This window comes from Camarhynchus parvulus, chromosome 2 (assembly GCF_901933205.1).
Source record: "Camarhynchus parvulus chromosome 2, STF_HiC, whole genome shotgun sequence".
NCBI lineage: Eukaryota > Metazoa > Chordata > Aves > Passeriformes > Thraupidae > Camarhynchus > Camarhynchus parvulus.
This window is the reverse complement of record NC_044572.1, coordinates 113310605-113327203: the sequence shown is the minus strand read 5'-3', so window position 1 is coordinate 113327203 and position 16599 is coordinate 113310605. Positions and strand designations below refer to the sequence as shown.

The window sequence follows — 16599 nt, the reverse complement described above, 5'->3', positions numbered from 1 at the left end:
TCCATAGACTTTTGATGTCTAAACACAACAGTCAACAGGTATAGAACCCTCAAGATCTGTTCATTTTCAATCTGAAAGTCAAAAGGGTTTTTCCAACATCTTGAGCTATCAGCTTTAAGAACCACTTTAGTTTACCTGTCACATAGATAAATACTGAAACACAGCATTTCTTGGATTATCAGTAACATCCATTCAAATTCATTCAGCATTAGGAAAAATTCAGCCAGAAAGTACTCAAAACTGATATTGCAGGATAAGGTAAATTCACAGTGCACCTCCTGCCTAAGGATTTATCTTGTTAGCTTCATTCCATCCTTTTGTAATTTATAGATTGAAGCAAGCACTATATGACTGACATATTCCAATGCAGCAAGTTCATTCAATTCCACTATTTAATAAAAATAGGAGAAAATGCCACCCTATTTGTAATATGCAACCACATTCACTGACAGCTTCAACAGCTGCAGGCAACGTTGCAGACAAGGACTGCTCAGGGAACCCCATTTCAGGGAAACAAAAATGTGAGATCCATGTGTGACACAGTAACAAAATATTACCAGCAGGCTATTTCCATAAAAACACTGCAAAATCTTTTTTTGCCTAAACAACTGCAATCTTTTATCATCAATTAAAAATTTTGAGATTCTTCAAAGTCAGGTGTGAGCTGATGGCCCCTATTGTCCCTACACTATTTCTACTATTGTAAATTTGTCTTAGAGCTGTGAATTGCTTTTAGAAATGAGGTATTGACTAAATACAGTATCTTGAGCATAATCTTTGTCATTACACATAACCCTGTTACAATTGTTTTCCATTTTGACAGACACTAGCTCAGTTTTGTTCTATGCAGAATTCTGTTGTGTTCTGCCAGTCACTTGATATCAGGAAGTGTTTGCAGTGCATAGCAGTTTATTGAAGTAAAACAGGTAAAGACACAGCTCAAGGGTAGTGGGACTTTTAAGAGCAAGTAATGATTGAGGATCTTCAGAACCATTCTTCCAAAAAAGGATTTTGAGATAGGAGTCATCAAGGTAGAAGCCTGAAGAACAGAAAAATTACTTACTCACAATCCGATGGTTTGAGTTACTACATATGGTATCATATATATCATAAAGCAATTAAATGATCCACTGCATTTAGTTAATATAAATGCAGTACTTCCATTTTTCTCCTTCATATCAAATAGGTTGCAATAAAAATTAAAATATTCTGGAGTAGCCAGCTTGATTTACTTTTTACTACTTTAATACTTACAGAACTATTTCTTCCAGTTGCCTGAGATTCTTCCAAGAAAACAAAAGCTTGCAATGGTGTTTTCCCACACAATAATTACTTCTTTCATGGCTATTTTGGAAGACTGACTTTAAAGATGCAGATACTTTTAACATGAGTTAAGGGCTGTCTCCAAATGCATTAGAGCAGCATAATGTTTTGTACTCTAAATTCATCTTATCTGTTCTGCAAAAGTTTTACCAAAAGCTCATCTATGTACATGTTTTTCATCACCTGAGTGCAAAAGTTCCATTACAAGATCATGAAAGAGACTTGGAGCAGCAGTTGATTCAACTCCTTGCCTTTCAAACGCTTCAGCTAAATCCAAAGAAATTTTCAGGACTCTAGAGCTAGACAACTTGGATTCAATGATCCTTGTGGGTCTTTTCCAAATCAGCATACTCTGCAATTCTGTGAACTTCCTTTGAAGATCTCCAAGAGCACAGACTCATCCCAATTGTGGTAGCAGAAGACTCTGAGCCAGACAAGGCCTTGCACTGTAGAGTAACAGAAAAAATGAGAAGATAAAAATGTACAGATGGGAATCAGGATATTCACCCAGACCAGGGAGAAAGCCTACAGCTGCTGCTCAGTGCCTAGCTGTGATCAAATAAGCACACTGAAAAAAATCTATCAAGGGCCATATTCTAAGGCTTCTCAGGCTGCACAGGAAATCTCCTATTTCCCAGCAATGATTTAGACTCCTATCCTCCTTTTCTGTTTATAGTGTTGAGACAGGATCAATCTTTCCTTTCTATTGGATGAATTCTGCTACCTCTGTGGGAAGAGACCAAAAAAGCTCGAAAGAGCTAGTAGTGAGTGGAGTGCTTCTGTTTTCAGTCTGTTGTGCAACAGCACCATCCAGCTGTCAAACAAAAAAATTATCAAACATTAATGCCACTATCCAGATTTGGTCCTTGTATCACAAGCAAAATGAGTAATTACACGTATTTAAAAAAAAAAAACCAACAAAACCTAACCCATAGTTCCCTTCCCTGTTTCTTAATTAATTATATTGATCCACTGTGTTACACTTTCTGGGTTAAGCACACAAGAGTGTGCTTTAGGGAAATGAATAATGCAGCCCAGGTTTTGGTTGTTTTTGTCCAGTAAGAGTGGCAGACTGCAGCTTACCTCTGTTTCATGAAGTGTGGAATGTAAGCTCTCAGGTATGAGGAAAAGACCATTATCTTTGGCTCACAACCAAAGGTAGTTAATCACACTACAAAAATTAATGGAAAAATCTCAACTCATAAGAGCCTATGTTTAAGCTATCACACTTCACCACTTGAGCTTCAGCAGTGAAAGCAAGAACAGCAACCTCAAGTGAGGGATAAAAACTCATACTCAAGTAACAGATCACTCCTGAGAGACATTACAACATGAGGAAGAAAACTCCTTGCTCCCTCAAGATTTTTTATAAACTTGTGTTATTTAACAGTAAGGAACATGCAATGGAAATAAATGACATTCCTGACAACAGATTACTGATTACCTGAATTAAATCAACAAGGTCACTGCTTAAATTATCCTCAGTTGTACACTAAACTCATTTTTGTTGTAACATCCACAGGGAGCTTACCATGAACATCCACTGATGATTAGAAATCTGATGTTAGACTACTGTTCCTGCATTACATGTGCCTTAGCCCATCCTGTGATCCCACATTCTGGCACTGACACCTGAAAGCAGTGATGCATCTTCTCTGATTTTTTGAAGACCAGTACTAGTTCTTTACAAACACTTTACAAAGCAGCACAGGGTACCTATCAATGCCAAAAGATAGGCCAGTCATCCTTTAAAAGGAAATAACATTAGTGGAAGCTTCCTGAGCAAATATTGTCGGGGAAAAAAAAAACAAACAAGCAACTTATAAGTGCAACAATTAACCTAAGAGAAAGAGCATTTCTATATGCAAAGGAGACCTGAAAGGAAATCCTAGGATAAATGAGGCAATTTTAAGGAACTTGAGCTTATGCAAAGAAGAATGGGCATATCCACCTCAAGAACAAGATGATTTTTTTCTTGCACATAAAATATACTGTAGATTTTAACATAAGTCTAGAATTTAAGAGCACAGCAACAGAAAAACAGCAAGCACTAGAATAGTAGTTAAAGCCATAGGAGCAAAGAACATGTCCCAAGATACAGCAGAGGTGGCAAATGACAAACCTGTGCCAAGTAGGAGAGAAGGTGCCCTTAGACACACCAAGGGAGGCAAAAAGCCAGAAAGGCAGCAAAGGCAGAAGAGTCTGAAGAGACACAGCCCTAAGGAAGAGAACAACAGCTCCCCAAAATTTGCAGATGAACAAGAAGATCAAAGAGAGGCATGGTTAATGAGGAAGTATTATGGCTAAGTTTAATGAAAGCAAGAAGTTTTCTCACTATTAAAGAGAACAGAGAACACACAACCTTCAAAAGGAGCTGTATTAGAAAGTCACTGCAAGACTATACCATTAGATCAGAGATGAAACAAAGGTACTAGAAAAAACTGCAATGAGAAGAGACCAAAATGTTAAAGTCAAAAAAGAACTGGTGTCAAATGGGCAAAAAAATGAGGAAAGACTGGTATGTAGGAGGGTATTAAAAGATAGCAAGGATGTGGCAGAAAAGAGCAAGCCCTTGAATCTAGAATGAAAGTTTATTCAGCTCCACACACAGGGGAACAAAAACAAATTATAAAAACCCCCCAAAACAAAACCAAACAAAAATCCCCAAAAAACTCCCACCAAAAAACAAACAACTAGAGACAACAGTAAAAAACCCCAACTACAAAAAGAGGAAAATGTCAAAGTTTGCACTTTAGGTGAAGAGAAAGTAATTTGAAATAAAGAATGTTATGGTCTTGATGGAAGAAAGTACATTTTCCTTGCCAGGAACCGACAAGAGAACTTGTGACATGTTTGAAGGCTGTACAGCTTTGCTTGGAGTACTGCATACTCAAAAGGCATAGAGTTACACACTCATTCCAACAGAGAGGGTAGGATAAATCAATTTCAAAACTCAGATGTAAACAGAGAGCAGAAAGGAAGAGCAAAAGCAGATTTTGTGGAGTTGCTAGTCAGATCAAACAACAAGGAAACAGCCTAAAATCACAGCAAGCAAAGAAATAGGCCTACAGTGGAAAGAAACAAGACAAGCCAGACAGGAGAAACAGAAAGCCATGAAGTCTTTCCAAAAAGTCTAAATAGAGAGACAACACTTTTACACTATCCTTCATGAGGTCAGCCAGAGTTCTGCCAAGTTGATCTCAGTAAGAACTAAAGGATTTCACATGGAACCTGAGCTCATGACAGTAGTTTTTCTGTTTTATCACGGGATACAAGCTTTTAAGCCAGGACACCAGAAGATAAAAGGTAAAAAACACTGTTTCCACTAGACAGCAACATGTTTACATTTATTAGTTGTTCAATTTAGCTAAAGAATCAACCTTATTTAAGATTAGAGTACCTGTTTAAACTGAGCTTTGTAATCTCGTATGAGTAAGCATTTCCAAACCCCAGGTTTCAGCTGTCCAGAGTCTTAGATAGATGTGCTATAGTTAAACCTGCCATGTCACTCAGAGGATCTGTTTACATGTCTGCAAGTCCCCCCTGCCTGCCCGCCACCAAAGTATCTATTTACTATCCAGAGAAATTACTATGCAGCTCAGACCTGAGGAGCTCAGTTTTATCTTCACCCATCTCTCTAACCTCCTAACTAGCACTGATCTTCTAACTAGCACACAGATCTGACTTACTGCAAGCTTCTTCTGTCACTGGCAAGTGCAGTGGCAGACCCAGTAACAGGTTTGTTGGACTTAGGATTTTAGTTCATGAACAGTCTTATTTAAACTGGGGACACAGAATTCAACATGTGAAAATAGTGATAAAATCACACATGGTAAATCCATACTATTGAGCAGAACAGCTGAGTGCAAGAAATATGTTGCATGTACCAGCTTCTCGACTTGCTCCAGCCTTAGAACAACACTGCAATGCTCACCAACCCATGTTTTCAAACAGGCTTTCTTCAAGTCCCATTGATTTTATATTTAGCATTTCACAGCAAGGTAGTTTCTACTTCCAAAAGTTTCTACACAAGTTGCATTGAGACCCGTATCTTCCAATAAAAGAGGCCAGGTTCCTATGACAGGAAGTAGGAACAAACCCAGGAAATTCTATCCTAGAAAGCTCCCACATTTCAAAATTTAAGATCTTATTTTAATCCAACATATGGCAACTGTAAAATCCAGTTCATAAAATGGTAACTTGCTGCTGCCAAGTCTTCATATGTACAGTGACAACAAGTCAATCAATTCAGATTTCTAGTCAGTAGGGCTTCCCCATTGATTCCAAGATTGTCTTTCTTTCTTCTGCTGAGGGCATCTCTGGTTTCACACCATTTCTCTTCCTTTGCATCATAATTCCATGCTGAAAATAGAACAAGGTGACCATGAGAACAGATTTCCCTGAGCTCTGAATGAACAAGATTCTTTAATAGAAAAATGCTCTATATATCAAGACCCAGTACTCTAAAAGCCTGATTAGCTGATAACTAAATGTACTAGTAGTTAGTTCAAGACACCTGATAGTTTACCTTGCTACTTCAGAATACAGTGCAATCAGTATTCCCATTACTCTATAGCAGACCAATGCACAATTGTCTGTAAACAGTTTTTTTTGCAGTTTGCACAAGTATTTAAAGGCTAAGCTAAAACCTCTTTACTTCAATGGTATAAGGAAACAGCAGAAAACAGTTTAACTGCACATAGATCCTCATGGTATTTCTCCACCACCAAATAAGCTTTATATCAGGTTAAAGTAAATATGATCCAAGCCAGTGGGAAACCAGATAACCTTACCTTGCCTCAGAATTTTTTCACTGCATCAGTTTAAAAGAGAAATTATTACTAGAAATATGTGACTTAAGTTCAAAGGAAAACATCAGGTACTGCAAGAACACTGACTCACAATCTAAGAGAGTAAACCCAGAACAATCAAGTGTTGTACTTTGATGTGCATGTGCTTAAGTCTTACAGCAACGCATACTGGTACTACCTGGGCTGGTAAGTTACCATAAAAATGTCCTTAGCTGAGTTTGAAGGGTTCAGAAAGCAGCATGTCAGAAGTAACATACATAAAGCAAAGCAGGGAGTAAAATTTAGAAAGTTTACTGTGCTTACCCAGAATTTTCTGCAGTTTTTGTACTTCAAAAAGTAATCAGTACACATATCCTTGTTATAGTTGTTGTCATTCATACATTTTGTAGTGGCATCTGTTTCCTTTAATAGGGGAAAATATACTTCAGAGCTGAGGGAAGTTACTATACTCAGTGTTTAAATATTTTAACAAGTCCCAGAATATCTATGAAGATAGGAGTGAGCTCTTCAGATGAAAGAACACTATCAAAGAGAGCAAAGCAACACCTATTACAAAGGATCATCAGTACTTCCAAGCAGTGATTTAGTTTGAAGATAATAGAGTACTGTCTGTACTCTTCAGACAGTAAGAGCAGAGGCCACAGAATATTTGTTTACAATGATGCTTGGTATAACTCAAAAAGATTTTTAAAAAATAACCAAGCTTGTCTAACCAGGATTTCAGGCTCTGGTTTTAGGGACAGAAAATTTAAGGGACCGCCAGCAGTTGTATTACTCCTATTTATAGGGAATTAACTTGTTATTTCACACTTATTATAATGGACGATTTTCAGCCCTTCCCACCTTCAGACTCTTAAGAAACTTTTAATGCAAAGTGCTAGAATGCCAGTGTTCTACCCGCAAAACAGTCCCCTAGAAAGTGCATTATTTAACATTGAAATGTACAGACAGAAATCAATCTTAATTTGATCATCTTACCGCTAGACATGGATTTATATCGTGATCTCTAAGCTTTTTTGCATGCCTGGACATTCTAGACAGACACTCGTCCCTTGGCTAGAAAGGGAAAATAAAAAGGTTAAGTATCTACTTTTAACAGTAACTCAGGATTAAGTCTGAATTTCAGGATGTAATAAAGGCCTTCTAGCAACACAGTTTTGTTATCTCAAAAAAAAACTAAACAAAACCCAATCTTCTCTTGCAAAGTGTTATTTCAAAAGCAGTAACAGCAAGACAACACTGGCAAGTTTAGCCCACCACCAAGACTGCTTACTCCCTATTAAATTCCTGCAGAGAATGGAGCCACTGCAGCAGCTCTCACACCAGCCTGTGTATCATGGAGGAAGTGACCACGTGTAGGAGAAACTGCTCCATAGAAGCTGCTCACAGCCAACACACTGTAGACACTTCAATTAATAGTGTGTGGGAGGAATGTACAAGTAAACTTTTCCAGATTTGTCCCTACTCCTTAGCTGGATCACATCTGCATCATCACTGAGCTTTCCCAGGTACAACAAGTGCCCAACTATCTCCTGTGTTGCTATAGCAAATATTTAATAGAAAAAGAACTGGTTTCACCGCAAGGTGGGACCAGACCCACTTACTCTGTGTATGACAGCTTGAATCACATTTTTTACCATTTACTAGTTTGACACTGACTCTGTAAGCTTGAGAGACACAGAGCTCAGTGCCAAGACTCTACACTGATCCAAGATGATGACATCAAGATGAACAGCAGACCCTCTTTCCCTTTACAGCTCCCTATACATTGCCTCCTGCACACATATGGCGATACAGGTATGCGTTCCAAACAAATACTAAATCTAACAGAAAATAAATTAATGTCGACCAGATGACTGCTTGAATCAATGCAATCAGAAACACAGGGACCAAATCAAAGTAATGGTAATGAAGGACACAATCTTGTTTTTTACTTTCTCAAAAAAAATCGGTGCTAATTCTTAACTTAGACCTGTTTCTGTGCACATTAGGGAATGATAAGTGCAAGTCTCCAGTAAAAAGCCTGTTTTGCTTGATACCAGATTTAAAAAAAAAATTCAAATACTGCTCTTTGTAGTTCACAGAAAACCATGTTTTAGATGGGGTTTCTTCTTTGGGTAAGAGTAAACTCTTCCCCGTAAACAAGCCTTAGATTTTACAAGCTGTGCATGTATACTTTCCTGGTGCTTGGAGTACTCTTTGCTTTCCATATGATCATCTTCTGCAAATGGGCCTTTTAATTAACAACACTGGGGAAATGCTTTCACTTTCCTTTGAGAACTATCCAGTGCTTAAGTTAATTTAACAAGCCAGGCAAATGTTCTCCTCTTTGACGGGTGGAAGTGCATTTTTGATCGGGCACTTCCAACTCAAATGGAAACACAAGCATGAATACTAGCATCATCACAGACTTCAAGAAAGAAGGAGAGAAGGGAGAAGTAGGAAGCAAAAGCAGCATACCACAATGCCTCACCTAACTCACCACAACAGATAAAAGATTTTTAGCTGTTTGCATGTGTCTGTTTCATAAGTCTGCATTTCATTGCTACTGCCGCCTAAGCAGACATGCCTCAAGGTGTACATTGTCACTCTGACTTCAGACTTACTCTCCGAAAGAATACTTAGGAGTCATAGGATGTGCCGTCATAATCGGGGTTCCTTATACAAACTGCACTTGACACTTCCAGTTTGATTACACTACCAGAGTCTGCAACCGCGCCCGTTCTAAGGAACAATGCACACAATCCATTAAACACCTACTTAACGAATAAGTAGTTCAGGTTCTAATGAAGATTCACAGCTCGGAGCAGGCAAATGCTTAAACATTCTTAGTACTACCCAAAAAGTCTGATAGGTCGTGCGCGTGTTTTCTCCCCTCTCCGAAGTACTTCAGACTTGAAACATTATCAGCTGGAAGGGCAGGCGGGTCACGCCGAAACGCTGCTGTGCGACTGAATGAGCAGTTGGGCAGGAAGCGAGCTTCCCCCTCCTCCCAGGTTTTGCACATGTACGGGCTTCCCTTCCTGCTTTCAGATTACAGGTCAGAGCCCAGCCACCACCCAAGGCTTATCTATGCCACAGGTCTCAATTATGCTTTAACACATTAATAGTTGTAAACTGTACCACAGAGAACCAGGGCTGTTGCTGGCACTCTAACCCTAGGGCTTTTTCAGTTCATAGACCATCAGGGCACTTCGCTACAGGCTCCCGCCCATTGAAAAGCGTTTGGTCTGCTTTAAATGCACACACATAGATACAAAATCGCTAATTATGCCGCAACGTAGACCAGCTCATTAAACCTTTGAAACCTGGAGCCAAGGCCGTACCAGAATTCCTACGGCACTTTGGGCTGTTACGGCGGCGGAGGCAGGAGGCGGCAGCCGGCGGTCCCTGGCGCTCAGCACCGCGGAGCTGCCGCCTTGCCCAGCTCAGCTTCCCGGGGAAGGCCGGGGGCCGTCCAGGTGCGGAGGCGAGGCCGGCGCCCCCCGCCCGGTCCCTGCCTTCCACCGGCGGCGGAGCAGCCGGAGGCGCCCGGCGACCCCTTCCCCCGCCCCGGCTCGTTCCCCGCGGCCGCTCCCGCCGCCTCCCCTCGGCACCACCTGCCGCCAGGGAGCGGTGCCCGGGCCGCGCCGCCGCCGGGCCCGAGCGGGGCTGCCCCGGCCCGCGGGCGGCGAAGGTCGAGCGAGACTTTTCTGCGCCGGCCGGGAAGGGGAAGCGGCGGGCGGGCACAGCGCGGGTCGCCGCCGGCAGCACTCACCTCCGTCCCCGGCCGTGTCCGCTGGAGCCCGGGGCGGGAGCGGGGGAGCCCGTCTCCAATTCGAAAGACGTCAGCGGCTCGGGCAGCGCGCTTAAGTACGGGCGCAGCCTACCCCGCTCCAGGCCCCGCGGCTCCCCCCCGGCCCCGCGCCGCCGCCGCCCACGCCCCGGCGGCTCTGAGTGGCACGGCCGGGCCGCCAATGGCGGCGGCGCCGCGCCCGCCCCGGCCGTGAGCGGCGCCTCCTTCCACCAACGGGGCGGGCGGCGCGGGCCGCAGGCGCCGGCGGCGGGGCGCGGCTGCGGCCCTGACTGACTGGGGGAGGCGTCCAACCCGCGGTGCGTGTGGGCGGCGGGCGGTGTGGGCGCGGCGTGTGCGGCAGGCTGGGCTGCACCGCAGCGCATACACTACAATGGCTGCTGGAAAGACGGGAAAGCAAACAATTTCCAGGCCCGCCGCGTCCAGCCCGAAATATGGGGAAAAAATTACAGAAAAATCGGAGAACACTGTAAAGGGTGGAAACGGGGCGCAGAGGGGATGCTGAGGCTCCCGCGGTGAGTCTGCTGCGGGTTTGGGGGGCAGGCGCCGGGGTTTAGCAGGGAAATATCAGGGTTATTTAAATTATGAAGGGGGAGGAGGAGAAGGAGGGGGGAGAGGAGAGAGGAGCAGCGAGCAGTGAGGAAAAGTTTGTGTTAACCATCCCTCCCTTCCATCCCTCTCCCCCCATCTCCCGCAGCCCCCCGGCGCCCCGCGTCGGACCCCCCCGGGGGAAAAAGCCGGGGAGGGGAGCCGAGGCGAGCGGTGCCCCCCCCCCCCCCTTCGGAGGGAGAAAGAGATGATTTTCAGAAAAACCTCTCTCAGGAGTTTCCTCCACTCCTCCCCTCCCTCCCCGCGGCGCTCTGCTGGTTCGCGAGGAGCGGGCGAGGCGGCGGGGCTGCCCGGGGGACGGCAGGAGGGCGCGGGGTGCCCGCCGCCGACCCCCGCGGCGGCCCGGGCCCGGGGCCGCGGGGCAGGGGCAGGAGCGGCGCGGCCGCCCCCTCCCCTCCTCGCCTCTCCGGAGCCTGTGCTGTGAATGCAGTGACAGCGGCGAGAGCGGCGAGAGAGGGAGCGGAAGACATTAGAGACCGCGGTGCCGAAAAATGAGGGAAAAAATTAATATAAATTCGCCCGCCGCCTCAAACCGGACAAATTTCGCACAGAAATTTCCCCCGTGGACCCGGCTACCCGTGGGGTGTCCCCCGGACCTGGCGGCTGCGTCTTTGGGGGGATCCGGAGTGACTTTGGGGCACTCGACCCCCCTTTCCCGTCGTTTTTTGGACAAAAGTTTTTTTTTTCGTAATAAAGAAACGAATTTGCCTGCTCTCCCCCTCCGAGTAGCCCAGGAGCTTTTCCCTTCCCCATCGGTGTGTGTTTAGAGAAAAGTGTGAACCCAAGTAAGTGCTGAGTCGTGTTGCATTGGGGAGGGGGGTTTGCTAACTGAAAGCAGGAGAGATCCGGAGAGAGAGAGAGAGAGAGCAGGGACAGCTTGTTGTCAGTATCATAAACAACCAAAATGGAGGGAGAACTGAGGCATATAACAAAATAAAAATCAGAAAAAAATGCCAAAAAATACCTAAAAATCGGGGCTGCTCCCCCTTTTCTTCCTCAAGGTAACAGTATAAAACCCGTGTCTTCCCGAGACCGTTTTAAGGTTTCAGGGAGCAAGGAGTTAATATTTATTATTTTTTTTTGTTGATGAATTCTTTGGAAAGGCAAAAGCCTCTTATAACTCGCCACCGACAATGAGAAAACGTGAAAATCCCTTTCAGGACAGAGAGGTAGGGGGAGATGATGGTGCAGAAAGTGTATAACTTGGGGGTAATGTGGAGTGATCCTAGATAAGATAAATGCTGGATGTGGTGCTTTATAACTTCCTTTTTTAATGCTTTTTTTGTATGTGTGTTTTTGGGGGATCTGGGGAGATGGGGGCTCTTTTCTTTTCCTCTGTCTTTTTCTTTCCCTTTTTTTTTTTTTCGGACCGGAGTGTAATGCTTTTGTAGTGTCACTTTCCTGATCTAATTAGGATGTGTGAGGCAAAGAGTAAACCTTTCCGGTTTATAAAGTGCATTTTCGTTGCCTTTGAATTTCAAGTTTTCTTGGTGGCTCACTCCTCTATTTGAACTGGATTCTTGAGAGTGGTGTGGGGTTGAGCTAATGCTCCATAGGGAGAGCAGAGAGGGCTCGGGGGCAGGGCACCTCTCCTGCGGGTGGTTGCTGATTTCCCTGGCACGTTCAGTTCACCTGTTTGTCTCCTACAAAGAATGTATTCTGCAGTCTCCTCGTTTTATTTATATGAAATAATGATGCCTCATCTCGCCTCACATTGAAGTTAATGCGAAAGTGCTGCTGATGTTGGTTCCACGTGGGATCAGGGACATAGCAGGGCATTTTAAAGAGACAGCTTCTCTTTTCCTAGGGTTATCATCACCTCTGCAGCACCTCTGCCTCTAGCAGAGGGGTGGTTCGTTGTTTTTTTTTTTTAAAGGAAAGGTATCAAATCGGCCCTAGTCTGATAAATTAGGGAAGGACAGCAGGGGGAAACGTGCAGAATCGTTGGGATCAAAGCAATTCTTTTGTGTGTAGCAGGTCTTCAGGGGAGTTTTCTTGGTGTGTTAATTAAAATGCTGTGTTTTGGAGAGTGTTTTTTGGATTGTATGTTGCAGAAATGAAATAGTCTCAAGTTGTATAATATTAAGATCTAGTGCTGTTCTGCTAGCTGTGAATTCTGTGGGAGGGGATGAATTCCCTGTGTGTAGGGCAATTTCACAGACATTTTGTGAAAGTTGTGAAGTGCGTTATTTTTACTTTGAATACATTCAGTTTTGTTGGGAACACTTGAGTTTGTTCAAAAGTTTATTCTATGCCTAAATCTCCTAAACCATCCCCAAAGGTTTTGAAAATACTGAAAAATAACTGTAGGTTTTAATTGGCCAAAGTAGGGGCTCTTTACAAGTACACCTTAGGTGTGTAGTTAAAACATGACTTGGAAGAATTGCCTCTGGCTTTATTTAAAGAAAGAAAAGTCATCCTAACTGTGGTCTGGTGTCATGTATATGTGTGCATGTGTGTATGCATGCATGCTTTTAGCATGAGTTCTGGCTGATACTTTTTTTTCCCCTAATTTTTAACTTGTAAATGTTTAACTGTGATGATGCAAAATGCTCTGCTCATCTATTATCTCCTATGTATTTTAATTTTATTTTTGAGTGTCCTATTTTAAAAAATTAGCATCACCTCTTAACATGGCAATTTGATACCTTTATGAGGAGTTGCAATGTTGCCTTTACACTTGCTTTGGTTTTGGAGCCTTTGTACTTAGTTCTAGATTGAAAACTGAGTACAGGTATGCAGTTCTTGAGAGGGGAGATGGGCTACTGAACTTAGATGGAGGCTATTGCAGCACATGTTTTCTGTGAATCTGTGGAAGTTGAGTAGAGTTGTGATAGCCCTCTGTGTTGAATAGCATGTGCTTGCAAATGATCTGTACCCTTTCTGCAAGTGTGACCAAAGAAACTTGTTGCCTAGGATAGCCTTGTGGTTAAAGATTTGGGCAGAAATCTCAAAGTTTTCCAGTGACTCACAGTTGTGAAAATTAAATCACATTAACTACTCTTAGGTTAGAAAAAAGGGTCATTAAGGAAGAAAGATTAATCATTTTGTATAGAGAAATGATATTGAATGTTTTTCCAAAACTGCCTTTTATGGTTTAGAGATCTTTTTTATAGTTAGTAAGAATTCAGGCTTTAAAGTTCCTTTCTGAATATTTCTTAAACTGATCTATTATTTTTATTGACTGAAGTAACATTACCCTGGAATGCATAGAAATTTGATAAATTAATAGCAGTTCACCATATGTTGGTAGTTTTAATGTACCAGGGTAGAGACAGATGGTACTAGATGTAGAGAACTAACTTAAATAAACTAGTTGATGGTACTGAGAACTCTTCAAATGCTGTTTCTGTGACCATCAGTATGAAGTGCTTAACATGCCTCTACATTTTTACCTAATTTGGAGCTTTTTAATCATTAATTTTTTAATGCTGAAAATAGGTATAGACACTGATAATGACAATGTGAAAGGAGCAGTGTTGTGGAGTATCTTTCTTGACTTACACCTGTGTATTACAAAGTAAATTCGGTGTATCCAACCATAGTACAAAATTCAGGATTTAGGGTGGAGAAAGAGGAAAGGGTGTTCTCTCAGAATTTGATACTCTTCTAAACTGGATTTAATTTTAAGGTATAATCCAGATGGAGATAATAATAGCAAAAAAGAATGTTGTTTAGGATTATTTTTTTACAAACTTACTCTTTTGTAGAAAACAGAATTCCTACAGTGATGAAGTGTTTTTTTAAAATAAAAATACAAAGTAACTTTCAAAGCTTCCTTGTTCTAAGAGTCAAGATAATCTTCTTTAATATGTATTGGTCTGATTCCATAGATGATACAGTTTGATTTTTTCAAGATTTTCTAAAATCAAAACACCTGAGGAAACAAATACTATGGTCTGTTGTTTGTGAAGTTAACCTACTCTTTCTAGGTAAACAGGAGAGGTGTAAATGTATTAAAATCCTTTTTAGAGACTTATCAATCCTATTCAGTAATGTTTAAAAATTAATAACTACGGTATTCTACAACAGTACAAGCCAATACAGGAATCTAAAGTGACATGCATTCAGCTTTCCTTGAATGCTTAGCTCAAATGTGTCTCTTGGTGTGTACTTTTAATTAGTCATTATCCTGAAAAAATAGTTTTCATTGTAGAACTTTTGAGATTTAAATTAAGAAACTTTTAAAAAGTTTATGTAGTTCCAAAAGGCACTGCATACAAAGTGCAGCCACTTCTAATGGTTGTCCATCTCTGCAGCTGGTTAGTCAAAATGGTGCCCTAAAGTCTCCTCCTTTCAGGGTATTGCATATGTTTTAAAATTAATGGGTTAAGGAGGGCACTGCTCATGTTCTAAATAAACCACTGTTTGTAGCTGTTCAAGGTTATTTTGTAAAATAGATGTTTTTACTTCAGAATCTAAACCATAAGTTTTTAAATTTTCTGTCTGTAACCCCTTATGTTGTTAAAACCAGTTTTTGTGAACAAATACTTTTTGGTAGGGTTCTTGAACAAATTTATGTGTTTACCAAGCAGAAATATTCTGGAAAATACGAAATCTGTTCAAGTACTTAGACCATTCTCAAATCAGTATAGACTTAAAAGGAGCTAGCAGTGACCACCACTGAAGTGATAGAGAACTTGCTTTCAAGGAGTTATTCTCCAAATATCTGCTCCTAGTAAGGATTTAGCTTACAGAGCTTTTGAAAGAAATGTGCAGCATTTATCCACTGAACTGGTAAGCATCTTTAACTGATTACCAAATGTTTAGGTAGCCTTTAAAAACTATTTAAAAATAATTCAAATATTAGAACAAAGTAACACTTGTATTGATCAAATATAAAATGTTTAAATTTCTGAAGCATTGGAGTGGTTTTTTGCAATTATCTGGGCATTTGATAATAGACAATTGTGTATTTTCCTCTAATCTAAAAAAACCCCACATCTAGAATTTAATTCAATTTATATTGATTTTTAAATTGTGTGATCTTGTAACTTGAATGTAAAACACTGATTAACTCTCAATATAATCACTTACACAGATGCTTTTTTTTTTTTTAGTTGTCAAGGAATATAGTGAACATTTATCTGAAATTGCATAGATTGCAGTTACTAATGCATTTTAAATAAAGAGTTGTCCACCAAATATCAAATGCAAAAGATCCTAATTGTATGCAAGTTCAGAAAACCTAATATTAAATAGAACTGGTCACCATTACTGCAGATTCAGTTTTATTTTTATTTAGTTTGTGTTGTTAAAGTGTTTTCTATTTACATCTGTATCACTGTTCACCTGCTATTGTCTCATCTTAGGACAAATAGCAGAAATTCATAGAACTAGAGGGAGTTTTTTGACTTTTGAAAAGATGCTTTTTAGAGTAGTTGTGTGCTCACAGTTTTAAATGATGGGGCCTTCTCATAGGATGTATTAAAATTTTTAATATTTAAATGGACCCTGCATGTCTAGCAAACGGTTACTGTAGGATCATGGCATTGAAATTAGCCACCATATATGTCAGGGGTTTGAAGTGACTGTATAAGTACATACCTGACTGTGAAGAGTGGGAAAGGATATATAGTTATTCTCATGTTGAAGGAATAAAAAATTTCTATTATATCCTTCTGTGTAGCCTTCTTCTCTCTCCTTCCTGGTTCATAGCCTGTCCAGTGTGTAGAGATACCTTGTCAAATACATTAAAATCCATGGCCAGAGTGATGACCTGTTCTATTCCTGACCAAATCTGCTGGTTTTTATAGACTTACAGGGGGGCACAATGGAAATAAAATGTGGCCCAATGGGTATTTGTTTAGAGGAAAGGAAAGAGAGGGAAAAAAACCCACAGGTCTGAACTATTATAAAACTGAAAAGTGAGATTAAAAAAACGAATGCAGACAAGTGTGGCTGTAATGCATACAACAGTAACTTAGAACTCTGAAGTAAAATACCTCAAATCAGATTTGAGAAAGTCAAGTGGGAATCAGGAAAGGAAAACCTAAGAATTGCCATCAGATGCAATTAAGAAATAACTATGTAAAGAAACTTGGAAAAATGCAAAAAGTGTCT

At 41.3% G+C, this 16599-nt stretch overlaps 2 protein-coding genes across 5 annotated transcripts in view; one reads left to right on the top strand and one right to left on the bottom strand.

Moving 5' to 3' along the window:
* Positions 1-891: 891 nt before the first annotated feature.
* CHCHD7 (coiled-coil-helix-coiled-coil-helix domain containing 7) lies at positions 892-10029 on the bottom strand. The gene is made up of 5 exons (XM_030971926.1): positions 9892-10029; positions 7113-7190; positions 6438-6536; positions 2855-5685; positions 892-1769 (listed from the first exon to the last, which is right to left on the bottom strand). Exons 2-4 carry the CDS (start codon positions 7164-7166, stop codon positions 5584-5586), a joined length of 255 nt encoding a protein of 84 aa, XP_030827786.1. The 5' UTR covers positions 7167-7190; positions 9892-10029; the 3' UTR covers positions 892-1769; positions 2855-5583.
* Positions 10030-10220: 191 nt separating this feature from the next.
* PLAG1 (PLAG1 zinc finger) overlaps positions 10221-16599 on the top strand; it is a 52756-nt gene continuing 46377 nt past the window's right edge. For 2 of the 4 annotated variants that reach the window (XM_030966734.1, XM_030966699.1), the window contains exon 1: positions 10221-10442. The gene's annotated coding sequence lies outside the window, so the exon portion shown is untranslated. Of the gene's footprint in view, positions 10443-10920; positions 11322-16599 lie in introns of those variants that run through there. The other 2 variants (XM_030966743.1, XM_030966708.1) reach the window with 1 other exon arrangement.

Coding starts and splice junctions, on each gene's coding strand:
- CHCHD7 (XM_030971926.1), bottom strand. CDS start 7,166: ATGTCCAGGCATGCAAAAAAGCTTAGAGATCACGATATAAATCCATGT. Junction 6,537..7,112: donor ATATAAATCCATGTCTAGCG/GTAAGATGATCA, acceptor CCCCTATTAAAG/GAAACAGATGCCACTACAAA. Junction 5,686..6,437: donor AAAACTGCAGAAAATTCTGG/GTAAGCACAGTA, acceptor TTCTATTTTCAG/CATGGAATTATGATGCAAAG.